General features: G+C 42.7%; 1 protein-coding gene across 9 annotated transcripts in view; it reads right to left on the minus strand.

Moving 5' to 3' along the window:
- Window positions 1-3039: 3039 nt before the first annotated feature.
- Window positions 3040-16348, minus strand: part of BICD1 (BICD cargo adaptor 1) — a 268002-nt gene continuing 254693 nt past the window's right edge. For 4 of the 9 annotated variants that reach the window (XM_045296377.1, XM_045296376.1, XM_004700007.3 and 1 more), the window contains 2 exons: window positions 15874-15949; window positions 3594-9772 (listed from right to left, as the gene is read on the minus strand). In XM_045296377.1, coding sequence (XP_045152312.1) covers window positions 9652-9772; window positions 15874-15949 — 197 coding nt within the window. In that variant the 3' untranslated portion in view covers window positions 3594-9651. Of the gene's footprint in view, window positions 3320-3593; window positions 9773-15873; window positions 15960-16348 lie in introns of those variants that run through there. The other 5 variants (XM_004700009.3, XM_045296379.1, XM_045296378.1 and 2 more) reach the window with 4 other exon arrangements.

A 16348-nucleotide genomic window follows, 5' to 3' on the forward strand; every position in this document is an offset into this window, starting at 1 on the left:
CCCCAGGAGGAAAAGCAAGTACAACGCTGTGCAGATACCTTGACATAACTTCCGTGGCCTTTTTGTTCACCATTAGTTTTCTGTTTTCTTAAAACATCTTCCTCAAATACCCCCACGATCATCCCGTGTCTTCCAAAAAATTTATCAAGATAACCCCTTGGGAATGCAAGTTGGCACCACCTTCTGAGCTGACCTCTCTGCCCAGCAGATCCCGTTTTGATGAGTCTCTGTTCTGAAGGCACCTCCGGGAGATGAGAACTTGTCGCAGCCACCCACTGGTCAGAGACGGGTTTGGACAGGTTTTGTTGGGAATCCACCCCGCACACGTATGAACTGGTGTCCCAGGAGCAATACTTTCAGACCTACACCAATACTTACATAAAATCCCTCATATTCTACAGTTAATTACCACGAAAAGGTGTTCTGAAAAACTCCTTAATTTCTCTACTCGTTCCTTTCCTGCGTTGGGCATTCCTCTGATGCTCTAAATGTATTTCTGTGTTGTGGGAATTCAGAAGTACTAGATTGAGTGGACAAGCGTTTGCCATTTCTGGTTTGGGGGTTAATGCATTGAAATGCCTCCTCTATCACATGCAAGATGTGGATATCTGTGACAAAAGGGAGTTTCTTTTTGCACTCCTCATTTGCTGTTAGAGTGAACAGCTTTTTTCCCTCTGTTAAAAAAGTCACATATATGCCTTTGTGGTTAGGGTAGGCATTTACTTTGAAATGGAAGTAGCATGTCCCTGCCAGAATACAGGCGTTACTTTTGTCAGTTAAAATGCATGTCCTAAAAAAAAAATGCATGTCCTTTCTGAATTCACTTTCACCCACTGTCATCCAGTTGATTCAGCCTCATGGCAACCCTCTATAGGGTTTCCAAGACAGCAAGTCTTTATAGGAATCGATAGCCTTGACTTTCCTCGAAGAATAGCCGGGGGATTTTAACCTGGCCTCTTGCAGTTAGCAGTTCAACACTAACCCGGCCATGCCTCCATGCTGCTAATGAATACCCTAAATCTCATTCCCAATGATTTCATTCCAGCTCAGAGACACTACAGGACTGATGAGCACTGCCCTTGTCGCTTCCGAGGCCAGCGGTCTTAATAGGAGCAGAAAGTCTCATCTGTTCCTCTTAGAGGAGCTGGTGGTTTTGAACTTCTGACCTTGTGGTTAGCAGGCCAACTACATGACCAGGGCTCCATTCTAAATACATTAGCAAAGGGGAATAAAGTGTGTAAGACAAAGCCTAAACGTTTAGTACGTTCGCATGCAGAATTGTGTGCATGTGGGAGGCTATCCAGTTTGTCTAGTGATTATTATTTAGAGTTGGACTGTTTACTGTGTGTTACTAATCATTGTGTGGTAGACACTGTTTATGTTACTAATCATTGATTAAGGAAGACCAAAGAATGTTTGCCTTTGTATTGTGGTGCTGGTGAAGAATACTGAAAGTACTACGGAGTGCCAAGAGGACAAGCAAGTCTGTCGTAGAAGACAAATGGCCAGAGTGCTCCTTGGAGGCAAAGATGGCAAGACTTTGTCCCACACACTTGGGCATGTAGTTAGGAGAGACCATCCCTGGATGAGGACGGCACTGTGCTTGGTGAGGCAGGGGGCAGTGAAAAAGTGGAAGGGCCTCCCTGAGATGGAGTGCACAGTGGCTGCACAGGCATGACTGTGAGCATGATGCAGGGCTGAGCCGTGTTCCTTCTGCTGTGGACCGGCTCATCACGGATCGGAACTGAACTGATGGCACCTAACAAGGACCATCATGAGCTATGGTCCCCACAAAGCCTCGGGAACATATTATAAACATAGAATGCAATTCCACTTCATAAACCAGAATCAAGAAATAAAAGCCCACATTTTCCAAGTGAAAGGATTTCAGTGAGGTAAATAATTTATTTCCTCTTTGATGTATTTTGAAGCCAAGTTTATAGGAATCACTTATTAATCTTGGACTAATAGTTCTTTTAGTGAGGTGAACCTTCCTCTGACATCTGACACATTAAGAATAATGTATGGCCCTAGAGAAAGTCAAATTATGAAGGTCTCAGAACTTTAATATACACGAATTAAAATATCTGCTGCTGATATTTTAAAAATCTCCTTTAGAGATTCTGATCATCTAGCTGGGTATGAGTGTAAGAGTTTCGAATTTTTGAGTTGAACGTTACGAGTTGCACTGTGATAACATTTGCAAGATTCAGCTTCATCATTCTCACATATTACCATTTACCTTATTTCCACCCTCCCTCAAGAGCATTAGCATGGTATCTTTTCTTTCTCCAAATGAATACATGGAGGAGTCCACTCTGCTAAAAACCAAGCACTGCTTCTGAGAGCTTGGTCCCAGGCTGGGGTCTTGACTTATTCCAGTTCTCATGGGTGGATGCCTCCTATAGTCACAAGGTCCTACACTTAAGAAGCTTTCTCCTTGGTCTCCTGCTGTGCTGGCACTGTGGGCTCTTTGGCTCCCTGCCCTGTAGCATTTCTTAGAAGACATCTGGAAGAAGGCTAACAATTGCTACAGGACAAGAAGCCAAGGAACCCACTCCTCCAGAATGTAAGATTCTCACCCAACCTCAAATCCTGCAATGTACACGTCACTCCATGTGACATTACAAGGTAGGTAAATAAATCCCTTCAGACAAGTTCCCATCCATTCTGGCCTCTTCCTCATCTGCAATGGGTTGCAGGAACATTGCCCCAGACACTGCTATCCAAGTTGTCAGTACAGCAAGATGAAGTGATAAAAAGAGATCATCTCAATACTTTCATAGGCCAGTCCACTTCTCTTTAGCTTTCAAATGTGACAATATATCAGCTTTATCGAGCAGGAGAGGTTGAAGACTCAAATGAACTTACCATTTGAACCTCAAAGAGTAACCATAACTTTTGGAAGAGAAATAGGAGAGATGTCTAGAGACGTTCGTACCATTATTTCTGGTGGTTCTTCGGTCACAGGTAAAGCACACGGCTTTAGCCAGCGCTGCTGTCCTGCCCAGGACAGGTCGATCTACTGGTGGTAAAGAGGATTGCATGAGAGGCTTCACCACATGGGAACCTCCCACAAACCCAGATTCTGCCCAGTCCTCTCCCTCAAACTTCCAAATCAAAACTGAGCCAAAGTAGATGGCTCCCAAAGCAGCCGATTCACTGTTAGTAATAAACTCCTGCCGATTTCGGGAACTCCACTGGTCCTTCATACCAAAGAGAACAATCGTCATCCTTCTTTCTTTTGAATGCTGTTCCCTTTTTCTTAGAACAGGCACTTTCTGGATGATTCTCATCTCCTTCAGCAAAGTGTCTCCTCCTGCCAAAAAAATATCTCCTGAGTAAAGATTACAAAGACAAGAAGTGAAAAATGGAACAAATGGGCAGCATTGCTACATGTTTCTTAGCAAGAAAACATAGAAACGGTATCCAAGCAAAGCCTTCTGTTGCCAATGAGAACACACACTCGCTCTGGAGAAACACACACCATGTAGAAACTCATACACTCGTTTCTTGTTTGGGAACACCAGTCAAAACGACATTCAGAGAAACTGCTCAAACAGACTTAAAAAAAAAAAGTAGCATAGGTGAAATGAACAAAAGAGAACCAGTTTATTTCCTGGAAAATTATGCATTATACCGTATTCGGGTGGTAACATAAACCAAGACATAAGAATTGACATATTGGCTTCCGGTTATTTCCTTGGCACTGGAGTGCCTTTTCCAGCAATTTGAGCGCACGATCAGATTACATACATACAAGCACATGGCATGTGGATCCCCCCGGAGACATTACTTAGGATGGCCGACAGCTTAAGAAAATGAAGGAAGAACAACAATAAATTCATAAGAACATTTTGACATTCAAAACAAATCCATGTCTTTGAAAATCATTTCCCCTTGATATTTGGATTTTTAAAAATAATTAGCAACAAAAGAGTCTTTTCGATCAGTCCTTTAGTCATGTTTTCATCCGTATCATCACGAGGTGGAAACACTTTGCATCATTCACCCCAAAGGCGCAACAAGAAAATGGCAATTAACTGTAAGGAAAAGCTGAGTCATTGCAACAATAATAATCACACAGCAAACAAATCAGGGTTGGTCACACATTAGACAGATGAGAAAGAAATACATCAGAATGGTGTATGGGGTCATCATAACCATGCAAATAAAAACAGAGTAGTTACAAAAGGTAACAAAAGATCCCCAAAGAATTGCTTGATTGACCTTAAACCAGTCAGACCATTTTGTGGCAATGCTTGAAAAAGGATTTACTTTTTCTCAGATCTGCTTCACAGTCATCTCTCTGAACCCAAACAACAAACCGAGTGACTCCTCCTGGGTCTCCATGACCATCACTGAATAAGCATTCGGTGACTAAATGATGGCATCTCCCTTTACAGCGCAGTTCTCCGATCCTTGTTTTGAAGTATTTGTAAAAGAAAATTCACACTGAAAAGGAGCAGACTGACTTTTCAGCACTTTCCTTAGAGAACCATGATGATCAGAGAATAATTCTGAAAATTTTTTTTTTCCAAATCAAAAGGTATCCTACAGTGCTCTATAGCAACCTAACTCCAGTCTCAGAAACCAACTGGCTCAGGCGTTTATCCAGGTTACCGTTGAAATAGGGCACATTTTAAAGAACTTGTAGAGCAAAGAGATAAAGATACACTGAGGATCAGAGCCATGCATTTCAATATGGAAAGGAGACTGGCTATAGGTAACAATCTCCTCATAGTCTTACTGGAGAGAAGGTCATAAGAGAAATAAGACTTGTACAGTGTTCTTATTATAAGGATGGGAAAGCTTACATGAAGTGAAATATCTCATGCAAACAGTTTATACTGCATACTTTTATTTTACACTCACACCCTGACACTAACAGCAGTTAATTGCTCAGCTGCTGCTTCTTAAATAGATTATGATTTCTGGGGGAAAACTCTTTACTTGGGAACCTATCTTAAGTTTAAATGTCGTTTTCAGTTGTACTTTATGTAACAGGAATGAAAGCGGTCCTGAGATAAAAGCTTTTGGGAATTAACAGAGTAGGATCAGCCCATAAATGCAAGACACCGGGGGCTCTGGCAGGGACAGTGGCAGCAAGGAATACACACCACGACACACCTGCAGACACAACTCATCTGGGGGAATTGTTACCGACCATGGAAAGAGTTCCCGGGAGTTAAATATGTTTGTGGGTCTACAGGAATGGCTATGAAAGTAGAAAATGCTTGTCGATATCAGCACTGATCATGCTAGCATAACACCAGTTCAGTCTTTTTTTTTTTTTAAAAAAGAACTGCATTACCTTTATGTGAAAGCATATCCTTGTCAATTCTTTGCAATCTTACAAACAAAGTCCATTTTAAATCACCCTTACTGTGCACTGAAACAAGAAACTTGGGAGGGCACACACTGTTTTAAAATTGTGAATTTTACACACTAGCATCCTTAGCGTTTCCTTCAAATCTAGTTCTACTGAATAGCTACAATACCGATACAAACCTGGAGCACTGGGCACACCTGGGTTGAACCAGGGTAGCTCTGCTTACGGGAAATCCACGTTCCCCCTAATGTGTCTTTCTGAGAAATAGACTATGTCTTCTGGCTGGTGATGAGAATTATACATTAAATTTGACATTCTTATCCCAGTAGAAAATATATTGCATTTCTTCCTCTTCCTATCTTACAATTTCCCCTTGAGAGCCATAGAAGATTGTAAGAGAGTGTGTCAGGAAAGGGCCACATTCAATCATTGTGGTGTCTCTTTGATCCACGAGTCCTGCTTGTCTGAAACAGAAGGATGTATCTGTGCAAGAATACTTCCCAAAGCATGGAAAAAGAAACTATTGTAGACTGAGGCTCCTTTCAAGATAAGATTTGAGAGATATTTTCCCCAAAGGGATGTGTACCTTCCGTTTCCCAATTATTCCTGAGAATGTTTGCTTTGCAGGCTGGGATAATTGTGGGGCTTTTTACAGTAAAATCACTACATTCTGAATAAGTTTAAATGTGTTACAACATAAATCAGCAGGGGAAAATAATCATGATAATTCTGCTTTTTTTTAAACCAAATACCTTGGAAAAAATGTATTGGTATCCTAGTCTTAAGGGGAAAAATAGTTTATGACAAAACATTGTACCATGAAAGCATTTAAAAAATGTAAAGAATCATGGACTTATGGATTCCCAGAATTATAACACATTACCATATGGTATCTTTCCACTTACTCCTGCTTAGACCACCAATATTATTTTAACAAATATGTCTTACGGTTGCCAATTTCAATGTTAGAAATTCCTCCTAGTACAAATCCTTTATACTAAAGACTTTCTCTTATTCTAGTCTTTAACTACCATCTGTTAAAATCTCTTTTCTTGAAGATCACTATTATACTTCTTGGGCTAAATAAAGTATAATATTCCTAAATGAGTCCCTAAAAATTATTTAATAACTTGTTTTCCTTAAAGTTCTTCAAACTTCTTTTAGCTGACGCAGAACTAGATTTTGAAAGAGATCTGCTAATCCATGAGTTGATTTTTAAGATGATTCAGAGGGTCCTGTGGGCCCCTGTGTATTTTAGGCCAAAGGAAATTATTGCTTTTTGTTTTTTAATTATGAAAATCCTCGTTTGAAAAGTAGTTCTGCATTCTCACTATTCTTTTTAGTATTCTAATTGTGCTTACTTACTCAAAATGCCCTGGTTACATTGCTAATTGCTCTTGCTAGTTACCTTTAATGTTTGCAACTAGCCGGTATTTTTACTGTATTACTGCAGTTTATTTTTCTTCCCCAAGTCTCTCTTCAATGAGTATTAAGAAGGCCTATTCGTTCTGATTTCCACTCATTTTTCTAGTTTTACTTTCCTTTGAATCTTGATAGGTGTAGCTTTGTATCAAGGCTACATGTATTTATCCACTAAATGCCTTTAAGACCTGGTGGTTTTAAACTGGCGTATTAAAGATTGCTGCAGTGTAAATACTGCTTAGGGACCATCACCTAATTTTGTGATGAAAATGAGATTTTCTCCAAGTCTTCCTATCACCTAGGCCACGTTTCACTAAAATCTATATTTATTTAGAGTTACAATTGCAAAATGAACCTTTCCCATTCTACTACGATAAGGGACTTAAATGAAAGTCTTCATTATACCTTTTATCTGAATTGGAAAGAAACAATGTTGTGTTTATGAGCCAGTCAGTTGGTCCTCCACTGGGTCACACGTGCAGAGGAAGTGAGCAAGCCCGCACTCCAGCATGCCAACAGCCAGTAGTGCTGCCCTATCACGAAGGGCACACGGATGACATTCTCTGTTGAGTCCGTTTCACCAGGGAATTTGATGAGGCCACAGAGGATGCTATCCTGAGGTACTTCTTTTTCAAAGGCATGTTTTCCCTCAGACCCAACCGATTTTATGAACAGTCAGTCAACCTAGCAGCTATGCCACTTCTCCGTTCAAACCCGTGTGGCTGGAAGAGAGGAATAAAAAGGAAAAGGGGGCGGGGAGTGCTTCCCCTCCTTGAACCCCCAGAACCAATCCACACGGTCAGCAAACAACACCAGTCACACACAGGAAATGCTGGGGGATGCCAGCATGGCCATGGGGAGACAGAGCCGAGGTTCGGTTGTTAAGATCAGGGGATCTGCTTCGTTTTCCATACATCAACCTGAGTCCCTATTTTGGTGAGGATTTTCAACTATGTGTTCCAAGTTGCACAATAAATGAGACTGCTAAAAATGGGACATAAGGAACTCAATCCCCTTTGGTGCTCTGGTCATTGGGACCACGACTCACTAAGCTTAGGCCTGGTGAAAGCGCCCACAATGGCTTGATGACTGTCCAGCTGGCCACCGGTGTTGATGTACCAAGTCCGTGAAGATGCCCACCCACTTCCACTCAGGGAGCCAACTGGGCCCAGCGAGTTCTTCCTGATCAGTGACCTGTGCTGCCATCAATCTTGGTGTTAGCAAAACCAGAAGCAAAACTCGCTGCCACCGACAGGGTAGGACTACCGGGTAGAGCTGCCCCTCGGGGCTTCTGAAATTGTAACTCTTTAAGGAACTAGAAAGGCCCCTTTTCTCCCATGCAGCGCCTGGTGGTTCAAACTGCGGAGCTCGTAGTGCACAAGCACTCCATCACCATGTTCCTCTCTGCGTTCATGCGGATGGCCATTTGCATTTTGAGGTGAAGTGACAGCTATCAGTACATGAAAAGGCCAAATCCTCCTGGTTTGACACGAGCGAAGGCTACCCGATCCAGACAAAGAGCAGGGCGAGGAGCACTGGTGTGGGCAGCCCTGCAAGAGCCATGTTAGACCTTTCGGCCGGTTCCCTTGTTTGTCAGATTAGGTGCAAAACAGAGTTTGCCATGAACATCTACTACCTTTAATCAAGTCGTACTTGATACCCGGCAGAATCTGTACATGAACCAAGAACATGTAGTATTATCTCAATATATTACAGTGATTGTAGGCACCTGAGTGTTTGTCAAAAGTAGACAATGAGCTAAGGTTTCTTCTCTCTCTCACTCTCTTTTTGGGGGTGGCAAGGAAGGTTATGAAAACAAAAAACAAAACATACCCTTTTTTTTTTCAAAGCATACACTTTTAACCAAGCTTCGAACACTTTCTGAGTAAATTAATAAACTAAAGGCTACCTCATATCAACCCGTGTGTATAATCTTCCATTTGTACTTGATAATTTTTAGCAGGAAGGATTCATAAGAGGACCCCAATTGGGGGAGAAGTAAAAAAAAAATCTGGTCATTCAATAAACACATCATTTTCCCCCCCTTCAAATTATTTAGCCTTTTACACACACACACACACACACACACACACACACACACACGCAGCACCAGTGCATCTACTCGTCTGCAGTTTAAAAAAAAGAATGAAAGATACAGTCCAAAATGTAATGTCAGTGAGTAATAATGTAGTCTCTCTCTTCGGTTTCCTTAATAATGTCCAGTGAAGAACTCTAGTTAAAAACAGAATCCAGTAGTTAATGAGCGAGTACAAAATAAGTGCATGAACCCTATTGATGTAGCAGCAAAATCCAGTGATGGTTAACATCCCAACGCACCTCGTGTGTCACTCTGTGCAGGAAGAGTGACCGCAGTCTGGCCAATTCCACATTTTAAACTAAATCAAAACATATTTAACGGCGCAAACTAGGCTTATTTGAAAAATAAATGAATGAAGGTCACCTCTCATAGAAGTGCTTTTCTCCACACACACCATGTAGCAAACAAAGTATCAAATAAATATCAATGATAAAAAGTATTAGAACCAACTCCTACAGCTGAACTTGCAGTGTGAGCTGAGACGGCTTTACAATATCTGTATTTTACATCGTCTTAGGTTCTCTGATGCTATCGAGGTAATGCCAGCGATCTGAGATAGGGGTCTCCTGTTGGGTTTGTTTTCATGGAATTGAACCTTAACCATTTGCTCGCAGACGTTTATCTCTGGTTTTAGAGAAACAAAACACGTTTCATCACGCCGGAATCTGTGCTTCGTGTGATTTTTCTCAACGTTCTCTCGTCCTCCGCGAAGACAGGCATTCATCCAAAGGTACATCTGAGAGCCAAGAAGAAAGCACCGCTGGATCTTGGGCAGTGTCCTGTGTCCAACGGCCGACGTTCACCCCAGGTGTTCGTGCCCGGGTGATGGAGAGCTGGGGCAGGGGGGCTTGGAGAGACAGTGGAGAGGAGCGCACTGGGGGCTGGAATGTGGTTCTTCCTCGGGGAGCGCTACATCAGGACTGCAAATGAGAAACAAGCCAGTCAGCAAGACGCACGCTGGCAAGAGCCAGGCACACTCGAAAGGATCAGATGATAAATTTCCTCATACATTAAAAAAAAAAACAACAAAGGGAATTTTGCACAGAAAATAGTTGAAATGCCAAGGCAACTTCAACTTTTCAAAACAAACAACGTGCAAACTAGAAAAATGCAACTAATTAAGGAAATGGTAGAGGAATGCTTTTCCCATTGTCCATTTTTTGGCACCAACTCCTTCTACAAGTCTACAGTGTTCAACTGCAGCATTTCCTTCCGTCTGTTCTAACAAAGCCTCCCAGGGAGTGCTAAGTGTGTGAAATGGGCCAGCCAACGCAGAATCCTCAGAGCCTCTGTCTGTGTATCAGCACCACAGGGGCTCCTGAGAAAGGCAGGTTCTCAGGCCCACTTCACACACTTACCACCAGCCACTCCGGGAAAGGAAGATGAGGCTTCCAACTCCCATCACAAGTTCGTCTTGGAAATCCACAAGGGCAATTCTGCTCTGCCCTATAGTGTTGCTATGCGTCGGAATGGGCTCGTTGGCAATGAGTTTATTACCAATTTAATACAAGGGCGGGGGGGGGAGGTCTGTTCTGTATTATTAGGATAGCTTGTGATAAAAATGATTTTTTCCAAGTTGTTTTTAAAATATGGTAGATAAATATGAGATAACCGGAGCTCCAGCAAAAAGACTTTAACATCTGCGCGAGAAGATACATGTTTGGCCCCAGAAAGAACCCGTGGCCGCGCAACACAGCAGGTGACGGCGCCAGCAGACTTGCTTTGCACACAGCCCAACCCAGTGTCTTTCTGGAAAAAGACATCGTTTAGGACTGTTTCCTCTTTAGGGTGTGAAATGCATTATTCAATATCAGTATGACAAGAAATGGGCAATCACATTATACTGCACAGATATTTTATGATGACGTGATATAATTCAAGACCTTTTGGACAAGGAAACCAAATACTTGTGATCGACTCACTGAAGTGTAGAGCAATAACTCGAACACAGATCGAACCCACTTGGCCCAACACCTTGATTGCATGTCATTGATGATGACTACATTTTTTTCATTATTTTAGATTTCCTACATAAAATGGGTGATCATAAATATTTTAGGAGGCCATTATTTTATATTTGCATAAAATGCAATCATACGATACACGTTCATAATATGCATCACATATCTTTTTCTTTTTTCACATAGCTTCTTGGCTGATCAGTTAAGACATTATTTCTTGAATGTAAACATTTGATAAGCTTTACCATATAGTATAAATTCAGTTTCAATTCTGATGGCCCTCTTACTTTTCAGCTGTTGCCATTTTAGAGGTTACTTGTAGCAGATAGAGCATGTAAAACTGAAAACCATTTCATCAGAAACCACTCAGCATTCTTAGCTGGTTTTACATCTCAAGTTTAACAAAAATGCCTTTTCATGTCAGAAAGAAAGCGGCAACATGGATGATTTAAATATGCTGCTGCTTGGCTCTTCCTCCAAGTGGTGGTTGATAGAAGAATGTGTGTCGGCTCCCTGCTGTCTAGCTATATGGCCCTGCAATATTGTTTGACCTCCCTAAACCTCTGTTTCCTCCTTTTAAAAATGGGTATAATAATAGTGCTCTCCTTACTGAAGGTGAGAATGCTTACTCTCCACTCTTGTACATAGTAAGCTTTCTAAGGTTGGTTACGTGTTAGCATTTGCGCTAGAAAGAAGCAAAAAGGGCAAGGAAAGCTTTAACGGGCATCCGTTTGGGAGTGGGCCGGGTGGGACTTTTAAAAGGAGTGTGTGGTTAGAGACTTATCATTTCTTGGTGTGCACCCACATGGGTAACCGGGACGCCTGCTCTGAACCATGCTGCATCAGGTGGGGAGAAACTAGAAACATTTGCGGTTCATCCACCTGGTTTTCTATACAGTAAAGCATCTCTGTGGCGGTGGCACACAATCTAACCTCAGTAATCTCAGATGAGCTGGAACTGGTCTTTGTACCCACTGTAATCAAACCGGTTAGGGGTGGCCGGGAGACAAAAGGTGAAATCAACTGCTAAAACTTTTCGGCAAAACCCTTCCATTTCGTATCTAATCAAAACGCTTAGAATAATCGCCTTCTCTGCCGTTTGCTCAAGCAAATGATAGAGGGGACGGGCCAGATTGCAGCCCTTCGTCTTGAGGGTCAGTAGGCGGAAGAGCAGCTAATAGGCATTGGGAATCCCTGCCTGGTGCAAACTGGACACGATCAGCTGCCAACCAAAAGGGTGGAGGTTAAAATCCACCCAGAAGTGCCTTGGAAGAAGGGACTGTGATGGACTTCAGAGAAAGTGGACACTGAAAGCCCCACAGGACGCCGGTCTCCTCTGCACACGGGCTCACCCCGAGTTGAACTCAAGTGGATGGGAACTAACAGCAGGCACGTGGGGCTGTGCTGCAGAGAAGGGATACAGGACTAAGAGCCCAGGTGCTTAACGACTCCCTATGATGCATCCTACTAGATGGGTTGGAATAAGCATAACCAATAACTGACATAATTAAAGTACCATACAAATGGCTACTTTAATAAGATGGTACGAGAATGTTAGCAAGTTATCTTCCTGAAATAAAAACCTTGTTACAGGACGTGGTCAGCAGTGCAGACTGAGGCTAACCAACAAGAGACACAAGCCTATTCTGTCCTGCACCTTTTCCTGCAGACTTGATATTCCCATTACACAGCTGTGGCAGTTTGATGTCACTTCAACTTGACCCTGTGTGAACTCTAACCTGTCAATGAGGTCAGAACCTGATGGCGTGCTCCTGGAGGTGGGGCATTTTTATAAGGGAGAAACTGGGAAAGCCCTTCTTCCCCCACCCCTTTCACCTTCCTACTTGCTGAGATTCTGCCTCCCTCCAGAAGCAGGCCCCAGGAAGACTGGTCAACTCTGAGCACGGTGGGCGCCTGCCATGTTTCCACCGACTTTGGATCCACGTGACGTGGCACCTACCGGCCTCGGATCTTCCTGTGTCCCACTCCACCTTTGTATGTCATCAGCCTGCAGCTATTTGAGTCTGAAAAGGGCCCCGGCCAGCATCCGACTTATGGATTGAGATGGACTGGGCTAGGATGACTTCTTTGTGGCATATAGAAAGATTTCTCCCAAGTTGTCTCCCCCCAATATATGCCAAACCCAAGGTGTTGCTTGCTTCACATGGTAAATGACTGTACACGAGGAGGTTAACAGAAGTAGGTCAGAGGTTATTCTCCTTAAGGGTATCAGCCATCCAGAGCAACCAGACTGGATAAGTAGTAGGGCCTGACTCAACCTAAATAGGGCCCACTCCCTTCTGATATTGTTTCCTTGAAGGAGTGCCTGAAGGCAAGCCGGGATCACTCAAGGATGACTAAGCTTAGGCTACTGTATTGAGTCTAGGGTCCGCCAGTCTTGCCACATATGTACCCCCTATTCCCTCCCTCCCTCTCCTATTGCGTGCACACCCCTCGGTCATCCCCCCATTGTTTGTATTGCTTATGTTACAGCCCCTTCCTATGATGTAGATTGTTATCTGTAATCAGGGGTCTTGAATGCCCCCAAAGATATATAAGCTTTGGTTAGAAATAAAGCCTCATGCTTTCTCTCCTGCCTGCTCGTCTCCCGTCTCCACGTGTACCACCATGAGGAGCTGAAGTGAGCATGCTACCATGAAATGTGCCTGACTTCTTTGTTACTCTCTCTCCTGTCTCTCCAATTCTCTATGATTTTATTATAATCTTTATATATCTTAACCATAGGATTGTACCTAGTGAACCGCGATTAGTTGTGGGGGGCTGGCTACCCCCACATTTCTTGATGTAAGGAGACTTCTTGATATAAAGCGGTTTCTTAAACATACATGCATGTCACTGACTGGTTTTGTTTCTCCAGACAACCCGGCCGATACAACAGCTGACTGTCCAGTGGCCTCAGAGATAAAGTCAAACTTGGACCTTGGCTGCCATTATGTTCTGCAATTGTCTCTCTCCAGATCGCCTTCACTCCACCAGTGACCCCATGGAGCCTGCTGCTGACACCCACTCCTTGGACATGCACTGCAATATGTTGGGCCCGCATCTACTCAAAAGTAGCCTTAAAGAAGGAGAAGTCTTACCCTGGTAGAAGAGCAACAGATATATTAAAACAAGAAGAGAGAAGTGAGCAGACTGTAAAACCAAGCTGTTGCTGTAGAGCAGCCTCTGACAGAGAGAACTCCTCCTTGGGGTTTTTCTTGGCTGCAGTTTTTATGCAAACAGATCACCAGGCCCTTCTTCTATGGCATCACTGGGTGGGTTCGAACAACCAAACTTCAGGCCAGTATTGAGTGTCAACCACTTGCACCACGCAGGGAGCTTTGTTAAAAACTACAACCAGGCTATAAAAACCTGGCACCCTCAGAGGCCACAGAAGCCGGGTAAATAAAGCAAGCCGCAAGGATGAAGCACTCTTAACAGGGTCGGATGCTACATGGAAGTGGGCCCGGGATGGGGGTAAGTTCGTGATGATTTGGAAGGCTTCCCAGAATTCAAAAGTATCCACTTACAGTTCCGTTTGGAAAGAATAGGCCTTTAGCACCTCCACTGAAATCCTCATATCTGCTGTGTTGTGGTGTATATATTAAGAATATTTTACGTAAACTATTCAGAGATTCCCCAAGGGAGAACCAAATGTGTCTTTAGAACCTTCAAGAAATCATAGAGGGAACCTTTGAGTACACAGTGAGTTTTGCAGTACTTGAGCTGTAATGCTTTCTTTTATTTATATGTGCGACCTGTCCTGCTCGCGACTGCCTCACCCGGGGGACAGGAGCACAGGTTAGCGCGGGATGGGATTCCGTCTCTACTATTACAAGTTTGGGGATCTTGAGCACGAGCTGACTTTTGTGAGCCTCTGTATTTTCATTTGTAAAAGGAAATAATCATAGTTCATAGGTGTCTTTTGTGTTTGAGTAACAAATATTCGAACATATTAGACCTCTAGTCCAATGCTAGCGTTCAGGAGATGGTAGCTATTATGATATTATACTTGCTGTTATGATATATCATAACATAAATACAAAATATGTATAGCATACTTCAAGTCAAATGGTTGGGAATTTCCCATTCAACAGTCTGTTTAAACTCTATTAACATATTTTTCAAATGTGGTTATTTATTTTTAATTTCATACACCACTGTATTATGGTGGAAGAACTCTTGAAAATGATATAATACTATTTACTTCTGCTAGGAAACACCATAAGCATTTTAAAGTTATAAATTAGGAACGAAATCAGTTGAAAATTACTTCAGATCTTCATTGCACTATTGGCTTGTATTAGTATTGCACACTGTTAGTAAATTAGTATTTCACTTAGTATTCAGAGAACTAACTTGCAAATAAATAGGGGAGGAAAATGCCTTTTCTCTTTGACTTGGATGGTTATAACGATGATATTTTTGCAGAAATTCTGCAGATGGGAAGCAATAATCCCCAACTACCATTTATTCAAGTCTTCATACTTTAGGTGCTAGATTTATATTCAGCCTGGTGGCCCTGTGGGTTAGGTGCTGGGTTCCTAACTATAGCATCGGGACACACATCTCCAGTTTGATGAGAGTACAGCGTGAAGAAGAAATAGAAAGGACATCAATAGAAATAGAAATAGACGACATCAATAATGTCGTCCTGGAGCAGGCATGAGTTATGCTTCATAATCTTCTAGTTTGTGTACTGCAACATAGAGGCTCAGAATAGAAGTCAAAAGAAAAAGGAAAATATGGCAAACATCCAAATGAGTGGAGAGTTTGGAAGGCAACAGGGTGATGAAGGAAAACAATTGTGGGCTTCCACCAGAGGGCTGAAGCCAGCCTCCAGTCTCAGGGCCCGTGAAATCAGCTCTCATTATGCTGCATTCCCCATGGCCCATGTGGACCTAGGGCTGGAGGGCATGTGTTTCCAAAGCTCACGATTGGAATGAGATGTAGTCACATACAATGATACTTAAGGCGTGAGGGTGCCATCAGAAGAGATAATGTGGAGTTTATGGGTCTGACATGCACTTGGATGAGAAGAGAAAGACGTCCGAATTTACCTGACAGTCGGGCAGTCTTGCCTCCCGGCTAGTTGTGAGCACTGTGGCGGTACGGAGGCAGCAGGCTGCTGACAATCTACAAGAAACTGATAAATTAGACATATATACAAAGAGATGACAGCCCACGGTGTTAGTAACAGTATAAAGCCTACAGCAGTTGTCTGAGATTTAGTGAGGAATAGTCATTCACAATGAAACATCTTACATCTTGAGCGTTTCCTTTTCCTTCCTGATGTCCATTGAAAAGACGTTATTTTTTCCCTTATTTAAATATGATACTACAAAAATCAGCCACGTGAATATTTGTCACAGGGTCTCTCGAGTACCTTAAGACATGCTTGGTCAGACTCGTTTGCAAACATGTAAACGAGTCACTGAGGCCGTAAGTCAAAAGGTGTTGCTATGAAAGTCACAGAAATCGTTAGTCCACAGAAACCTCACACTGTGTGGCTAGGGCTTCTCCACATCTCCCCCA

The sequence above is a fragment of the Echinops telfairi genome, unplaced genomic scaffold, assembly GCF_000313985.2.
Source record: "Echinops telfairi isolate 266 unplaced genomic scaffold, ASM31398v2 ScPeMD7_7406;HRSCAF=8444, whole genome shotgun sequence".
Classification (NCBI taxonomy): Eukaryota; Metazoa; Chordata; class Mammalia; order Afrosoricida; family Tenrecidae; genus Echinops; species Echinops telfairi.